Source organism: Plecotus auritus, assembly GCF_963455305.1.
Source record: "Plecotus auritus genome assembly, chromosome: 12".
In the NCBI taxonomy this organism is placed as follows: domain Eukaryota; kingdom Metazoa; phylum Chordata; class Mammalia; order Chiroptera; family Vespertilionidae; genus Plecotus; species Plecotus auritus.
The window spans coordinates 3,546,625-3,555,214 of NC_137778.1; the positions used below are offsets into that span (position 1 = coordinate 3,546,625).

The 8,590-nt window shown below is 47.6% G+C and overlaps 1 protein-coding gene across 1 annotated transcript in view; it reads left to right on the plus strand.

Moving 5' to 3' along the window:
* POU2F1 (POU class 2 homeobox 1) overlaps nt 1-8,345 on the plus strand; it is a 136,166-nt gene extending 127,821 nt beyond the window's left edge. The window contains exons 11-16 of the mRNA XM_080648718.1: nt 342-487; nt 1,347-1,526; nt 2,347-2,452; nt 4,254-4,599; nt 5,581-5,669; nt 7,812-8,345. Coding sequence (XP_080504844.1) covers nt 342-487; nt 1,347-1,526; nt 2,347-2,452; nt 4,254-4,599; nt 5,581-5,669; nt 7,812-8,122 — 1,178 coding nt within the window. The 3' untranslated portion in view covers nt 8,123-8,345. The remainder of the gene's footprint in view (nt 1-341; nt 488-1,346; nt 1,527-2,346; nt 2,453-4,253; nt 4,600-5,580; nt 5,670-7,811) is intronic.
* Nucleotides 8,346-8,590: the final 245 nt, after the last annotated feature.

The following is an 8,590-nucleotide window of genomic DNA, read 5'->3' on the forward strand; positions in this document are numbered from 1 at the left end:
GCCTAGGGATCCTACCCGTGCACGCATTTCATGCACCGGGCCTCTAGTAAATAAATAAATAAGCAAGCAAAACCAAAAATAAGGACAGAACTCAGAAGAAGTAGAGCTGAGTCTCAGGGCAGAAAGAGTAACCCTGTGCTTTCTCAGAGACAAGTCAGAGGGCAGCGGGACAGACAGCCGACCGTTCTCAGACCGCAGCTAGAGCAGCGAGGAGCGCTGTATGTCCATGTTGGTATAAAAACCTTTTCGTGCGCTGGCAGCATAAACTGTCTTGGTCAGTTTTGTTATGTTGTTAATACGTGTGCTATTCCTTCAACCTCCTGTTTTCTCCTTTCTTACAGAGAACCTCTCATCGGATTCAGCTCTCTCCAGCCCAAGTGCCCTGAATTCTCCAGGGCAGGGAATCGAGGGCTTGAACCGTAGGAGGAAGAAACGCACCAGCATAGAGACCAACATCCGTGTGGCCTTAGAGAAGAGTTTCCTGGAGGTCAGTGGGGATTTTACTTTTCGTGGGCGTGGGATTGTTGGTATGGTGCTCACATCAGGTCTGTCAGCCACAGCCCTTATGGATGCTTATCCCATCGTGGAGAAAATAAGACAACCTAGACAGCGTGCATGCCTGGGGTTCAGGGGAGAACAGGCTCACATCCACGGGAGTCCTTTTTGTGACAAGCAGCAACTGCCAGGGGGCACAGGGACTCTAGACAGCGAGGGGCCAGGAAGAGAGTGCAAAGGCATCCAGGGGAACCGAGGGGTCAGCGCAGAAACGGGTGGTTCCGTTTGGCTGAGTTCTAGTGTCTGCCTAGACTAGCAGTTTGGGACCAGGACACAGAGGGCCTCGAATGTCAGCCTATCAAGTTCAAGTTAATTCAACAGATACTTGGCTTTGGGGTGTTTTTTGTTGTTTTTTACACCAGGAAATATCTCAATCAAAGCTTCCAACAAAATTCTGACTCTGATTCAGAGAGGCTTGAGCACAGTGGAAGGAGCACTGAGTCAGGAGTCTAGCGTCTGCCACTTTAGGACCTTAGTCCTTGGTCAGTCACTGAGTCCCTTTATCTGGGAAGTCTCTTTATCTGGGAAGCACTTCCTATCCTGTCCCACAAGCTTACAACAGCAACAAAAGGAAACATTCAAGAATAACTTCTTCTAAGTTACCAGGAATAAATTCAATAGACTCGGGTTCATTGGAATGTTGGTCTGTAGACATTTTGTTAGGGTGGGCCTGTTGGTCATTTACATCCCAACATTACTCCCCGCCTGCCCCTCCCTGTTGGTTGATTTATATAATGGCGCGGTTGTACAGTAGTTCTAAAGGTTACTCCACAAGACGATTTCCCCTTCAGAATCAAAAGCCTACCTCGGAAGAGATCACCATGATTGCTGAGCAGCTCAACATGGAGAAGGAGGTGATTCGAGTTTGGTTTTGTAACCGCCGCCAGAAGGAAAAGAGGATCAACCCACCCAGCAGTGGTGGGACCAGCAGCTCGCCTATCAAAGCAATTTTCCCCAGCCCGACCTCACTGGTAAGGAGGGAGACGGGAGCGCTCAGGCTCATGTTTACAGTCATTGTATTTCATAATAGAATTTACTGTGAGAGCACCCAGTGGTGGTGGTGGGGGGGGGGTGCCTCCAATCCCCTGTGAGAGGCAGTCAGGGGAGCAGTTGGCAGATACAGCTTTGTCCTGTGCAGCTGTTACTTGTGTTTGGATTTATTTGAACTAGAAAGAAGACAGTATATATATATATATATATATATATATATATATATATATATATATATATATATATATATTTATTACAGAACTGTAGACATATTTTGTTGTTTCAAAGAGAAGCTCTTGGGTTTTTTTAAATTTGTTTTACATTCTTTCCATAACGTCATTTCATTAAAAACAAATTCAAGACAATCTTGCCCCCACAGAGTCAAAAATAAAACAAGAAGCCGTGATTCACGGATCCTCCAGAATAGTTTCCTTATTTAGGTTAAGGGGACAATTAGCACAATACTTCCTACTGACTTAGATTACATCTGACTCAACATTACTGAGATTGAGAGGTTTTTAAATTATTTCTGTGTGAAACCTGGGCAAAGCCATGTGTCACGCCAGTGAAGAGCCGCCTTTGACGGCAGCCTTGCAGCAGGCGCCCTTATCTCAGTTCCAGGCTCCAGGAGGAATGAAAAACCTTCTCTTCGCAGGCCCGTTTACTTTATTCTATTTTTATTCTATAATATTTAAATTCTGTCCTGGAATCTAAATTTTTTTATAGGCAAAATAAGTCTATAAATGGAATTTTTATGTTTTTTTTTCAATGCTTTTGAATATTTTCATTTCTGACCTCTAGGTGGCGACCACGCCAAGCCTTGTGACCAGCAGTGCAGCAACTACCCTCACAGTCAACCCCGTCCTCCCTCTGACCAGCGCTGCAGTAACCAACCTCTCTGTTACAGGTAACCGCCTCTCTAGTACAGGTAACCACTTCTCTGGTACAGGTAACCACCTCTCTGTTACAGGTAACCACCTCTCTAGTACAGGTAACCACTTCTCTGGTACAGGTAACCACCTCTCTGGTACAGGTAACCACCTCTCTGGTATAGGTATGCGACAGCCAGGCTGTGCAGCTGTGAGGCAGCTGGTAGCCATGCGACGTTCCTGTGAGAATCTGCCATTAAGCTGTGAATTACAGCTCTAGGGACGTATTGCTTTTTTTTAAAGTTGTATGTGAAAACCTGAACTCCAAGAAAAATCAGGCACAATTAATTTTGTCAGAAATAATACTTTCACACAAAGATTTCATCTTTTTTGTTCTTTTTCACCTTACTCTGTCTTCTCTATTACTCCCAGGATTATCTCTCAAAACACACACTTTTTTTCAAGTAGCTCCTCTTAAAAACCTTGGCTAGCTACAACTTTTTGCATCAAGACAACATCAGATCAGATGCCTCTTTGCTTTGTAGGAGGCGCTTTCCAGTGTGGCCCTTGTCTGCACTGGTCGCCATCCACTGTCCTCGGCCCACAGAGGCTGGCGGGCCTGTGAGCAGGCGCAGCCTCAGGTGTCTGATGGGGGCGGGCTGCTCCGGGCTAGGTGTACATTCCGCCTGGCAATAGTGTTGAGCTCCCCGACAGAACTTTCTCTCCCCTGCCTGTGTCACAAATGATTATAGTTTTATCATTTATTCTCTCTTTGCCAATAGACTTCGTACTTCTCAAAAGGCCTGGATTTTCTTTTTTAATCTCTGCTTTGTTTAGTGCCTGACACATTCACTATAAAATGAACGACTAAATTTTTCCCTGTGCCACCCTTTGAGTAGTAGATTTCTCAAATACATTTAAAATGAACTCAGCGTTGTCCTCAGCAGTTCTTAGTGGCACGATGTATGAGGCATTCTGCGACTATTTGCCGGATTGACGATGGGTGTGCAGCACTGGGCGGGCGGATTTCTGATGGTTCACGGTGCAGCTTGGACTTAGCCTCCAGGTGGGGAAATGGATTTCCCTGCACTCGGATTTAACTTCATCGCACCTCTTTGGCTCTATGACCTAACCACGGCATGTGAAGTGAATAAATGTTTTTATTCACATTTATTAAATTAAGGATGAACTTTGCCTTTTCCCTCTTTGTCTGTCTGTAATCAGTATGAATTCAGACATTCTTTTATATCCAATAGGTTAGAATTGTATCACTATTTCAGGGTTAAATTGTTCCAGATTGGCCAGTGGGAGTCCCTTCAGCTGGCTCCTATGCCCTTTAACATGCCCCTGTCCTTCTTTACGTGGTTCCTTATTTTTTGGCACAAGATGTTCAGGCTCATCTTCATGTTTCTCTGCCCAGGCCTGGAAGCAGCCATTTCTCCAAGGATTCTGAGTTCCTGTTAGTGAGGATACTGATATGCATTGTTGCTTCTAGGGCATCTCAACTGAAATAAGTGTGCACACAAAACAGGAACGTGTGTCCATCCACACACCTGCACCATCCATCTTCACTAGCTGTCCACGTGTATTAAAGCCATGCATCCATACTGAGTCTCCAATTCCAGCCCAACACCCTCTAGTTCATTATTTTCTAAGCTTAGGTTCTAAAGAGTTTGTTTTTGTGGTTCATATCTATAGATGCACTAACGAGGTTAGTAAAAAGTACCCACTTTGAGGTGCTGGTTGGTAGAGTCTTGGTCAGTTGTTCCTGGATTTGGCTGAACAGAGACCCGCCTCCAGACTCCCCACAGCTCCTTCCTAACACAGCCCTCTTTTCAGGCACTACAGACACCACCGCCAACAACACTGCGACCGTGATTTCCACCGCGCCTCCGGCTTCCTCAGCAGTCACTTCGCCCTCGCTGAGCCCCTCCCCTACTGCCTCAGCCTCCACCTCTGAGGCCTCGAGTGCTAGTGAGACCAGCACAACACAGACCACCTCCACTCCTCTGCCCTCTCCTCTCGGGACCAGCCAGGTGATGGTGACGGCGTCAGGGCTGCAAACAGCAGCCGCGGCCGCCCTCCAAGGAGCTGCGCAGTTGCCGGCGAACGCGAGTCTCGCTGCCATGGCTGCCGCTGCAGGACTGAGCCCAGGCCTGATGGCACCATCTCAGTTTGCAGCTGGGTAAGGGCTTTCTCGTCTGTTCCCACCTGAGAGTCCACAAGGAGGTCATCCCGGGGCTTACTCTATGGGAGACTTTCCATCTTCATCTTCAACGCAAAATTCAAAATAAAACTCTTTAAGCCTTAATGTCTTTGAAATGGGTTGCTCTGTAGTGGCTCAAGGACCTTGATTATTGCAGACTTAAGTGTCTGGACACCCTGGAAGGGCAGCATTCAGGCCTTCATTTCCAGGTGAGCCACGAGCAGCAGGCGCTGGCCATGCCTCGGGGTTGGGCCAGGGGGAGCCCACAGCTTCCGGCTCTCGTTCTTGCTCGTTCCCTGCTGGCCTCGCAGCTGGCCGCTTTCTGACTCTCAATCATGCGTAGGGGCTGCAGCAGTAAGAATTACTCTATACAGACAGTCCTCGGGTTACGTCGGACTCGACGTACGTCGTTTCGTGGTTACGTCGCCATCTCCTACTTATTTATAAAAAAAAAAAAAAAGTTCCGTCATTTTGACGTATGTACATATGTGTTTTTTATTTATTTACCACAAGTAATGGTCAGTAATTGTTCTCTTTTAAATTTTTTTGCTCTTTCACTTAAGTACTGCTGTGTATGTGCTCCATGTGAGTGATGTGGGTGCTTATGTAGGTGGGTTCCGACTTACAGCGAAAATCGCATTACCTCGTGCTGTAGAAGCGGATCTCTGACGTGACCCGAGGACTGCTGTAGATATGTTTATTTCTCTGGCATTTTCTTTTGTTTTGAGAAAAGAGAAGGAGATAATGCAAAGCAAGTTTCAGTGACTACGTGTTGGACACTGTGCAGTCATAGTCTTTGGTTTGCACAGTGAGCTTCAGGGAAGGCAGCTACTCGGAAGCTGTCGACTGTAGAGAGGACAAGAGCTGCAGTTGCTTCCATCGCCTCCCCAGCCGGCCAGTCCTGCTTCCCCTAGGGCGTGATGTCACGCTGACCGCTGTGTCTGCTCTTTTCACTTGCAGAGGTGCCTTACTCAGTCTCAACCCAGGGACCCTGGGCAGTGCTCTCAGCCCAGCTCTGATGAGCAACAGTACACTGGCAACCATTCAAGGTCGGTACAGCTGCTTTCCTTACTTACCTCTTTTTTTTTTTTTAATGGAGGAAGCCTACTTTGTCAGAGGTCAGGGTGATGGGGAGACAGTTGAATTGATAATGTTGACTAACTTGAAGACCAAGAAAATGTCTTGTAAAAAAGCTTTGTGGAGAAGTATAGGTGTGGTTTGGGTGTTAGAATAGGAAGCCTACTAGTTTGTGTAAGAAATCAGAATTTTTATGCTGATATTGACCTTCTTATGTGTATAGACTTGGGGACAGACTTTATCCCTGACAAGTTTATTGACTTGGTCATCCAAGACCTACCCCAGGCACCCTGACCAAGTAAAAACCCCATCCTCATCTCCACCCCAAGAGAGCACGGCTGAGCAGTCCCCTTGGAGCACATCGGGGACTCCAGGAGCACTTTTCACCTTGCTGGGGCTGCCCTTTGTTGTCCCCATCCTTGTCTTTCCCAAGGCCAGTGGGTCCCTTTGACCTTCGCATGCTACCCAGCCTCAAGTGTGTCTGAATCCCGAAGGGTGTGCCTTACGTGGCTTTGGCTTGTCTGAAGATGCTTGAGAGACATCCCTGTATAATCAAAGAATGTTTTTTTCTTACAATTAAAATAGTTTGTGCTTAAGTGAGAGTTCTTGGGGCCAAAAATAAGCTGTTAGCCACTTGAGTAAAGGTGCCGTCAGGCGTGTGGTATTCCTCCAGTGTACGTACCACAGAACACACTGGTCACCGACAAGCCCCAGACATGGGCTGGACTGCCTGGCCTCCCTCTGACCTTCGTGCTGTGCAAAATCGGTGGTTAGCTCTGTTAAGCTTTTGTTAGCCAAGGACTTCTTTTTGGAATAAGACTGTGAGAAGCCACTTTCTCGGCAGCAGGTGTCTTTGGCTGGTAGTGATGCTCCAGAGGCGAAGTGCTTCTCTGGACACTGCAGCGGGAACAGACCTCTCTGGGGAGATCTAGAACAGGTCCACGGCCCTACGCCTGGGATCTCAGAGAACTTCAGGCCACACCAGTGCCCTGTGTGTGCTCATTGTGTGATGGTGTCCAAGTCAGGGACGACCCCTCAGTCCCTCCAGCTCTCTTTACATGTTACATGAGAAATCAACCGACGTCTTAAAGCCTAGAGAAACCTTCTAATCTGCATGTGGTTTTATGGGTCAGGGAGATACTGGGGGGTTGTCAGATAACGAAAATTTAATAAGTGAGAATGCCCACTTATTTTTTTAAATTTATTTCAGAGAGGGAGAGAGAGATAGAAACATCAGTGATGAGAGAGAACCACTGACCAACTGCCTCCTGCACACCCCACACTGGGGATCGAGCTGAAACCCGGGCATGTGCCCTGACCTTCTGGTTCACATGTCGATGCTCAATGACTGAGCCATGCCAGCCAATGCCCCCTTATTTTAAAGGAAATCTTGCTGATGCCTTCATCACAGAAAGTTCTCAGGTGCTAGAGCGAGTCCTAACCCACGATGGCCCACGTGGGCATCCCCACATCTCTGCTCCCTCCTGTAACGCCCACCACGCTCCGCACAAGTTAGGAGGGGCAAACTTGGTCACACCTTACACTTTACTTAGTAACTTAATTTATTTTAGAACAAAAGCCTTTTGAAAGATGGCTTTTCATCTTGTGTATCAAGCCATAAGTGCTCAGATTTTTCAGAGCCAGTGGATTGGTAAAAGCTGCCTATATTTCAGTGCTGTGATCGCTGGAGCTAGTTTGCCATTTGAAGGGAGTAGTTTGACATTGGTGATCTTTATCAGAAATAGTCGCTGGATTTACCTAATGCTGTCGGTGGGCATTGAAGTCAGGCGGAGCTCCAGTGCAGATGCGGCTTTGGCGGGTCAGACAGGCCTTACCCCCCTCCGCCCTGCTCATGCTCACTAGATCGTTCAGTCCTTTAGGTCAGCGGTCGCCAACCAGTGAGATCCAAAAGGTTGGTGACCACTGCTTTAGGTCCTTCAAAATCATAACAAAACTTCAAGTGGAACAAGATGGCTCTCTCATTAAGAAAAATAGTCAGCGAAGGACCGGGTTTATAGCTGGTTGTGGGAGATTGGAGTCATTTGGTGGTCCTTGGCTTCTCCGGGATGGTATTAACGGTCTCCTTCCCACCTGTTTTGGGGGTTTGTCCGTAGCTCTTGCTTCTGGTGGCTCTCTTCCAATAACATCACTGGATGCAACTGGGAACCTGGTCTTTGCCAATGCGGGAGGAGCCCCCAACATCGTGACCGCCCCTCTGTTCCTGAACCCCCAGAACCTCTCTCTGCTCACCAGCAACCCGGTTAGCCTGGTCTCTGCCGCCGCAGCCTCCGCGGGGAACTCTGGGCCTGTCGCCAGCCTTCACGCCACCTCCACCTCCGCTGAGTCCATCCAGAACGCGCTCTTCACAGTGGCCTCCGCCAGTGGGGCTGCTTCCACCACCACCACCGCCTCCAAGGCGCAGTGAGTGCTGTCCCGCCTCTTCCAGCGCAGTGCCATCGGGCAGCCAGCGGGTGACCGCAGGGCCTTGGCTCCTTCTTGCCACGGTGTGAGGGCAAAGGAGAGGAGAGCAGGAAAGACACAAGCCGGAAAGAAAGGATGGAGACCGGACATCATTTGCCTAATTTTATAATAAAACACTGTCTTTTCAGGATTGCTTCATGGATTGGACAACTTTCTAACCAAAAATTAAAAAAAAAAAAAAAAAAAAAAGCAGAAACAAAAAACAAACAAAAAATAAGTGAAAGGACTACTTATCATTTCCAGCGGTCACGATGGCAGTCAAGGTGGGTTACCAATTCTAATATGGGTAGGAAGGGGATTTCTTGTTTGTCTAAAGTCCTTTTTTTCTTTAAAAAAATCATTTTTTATGGGTCTGTTGTACAGGCCACTAAGTCATAACAAGGTGTTTATAATCGTATCAATTGTGTTGGGG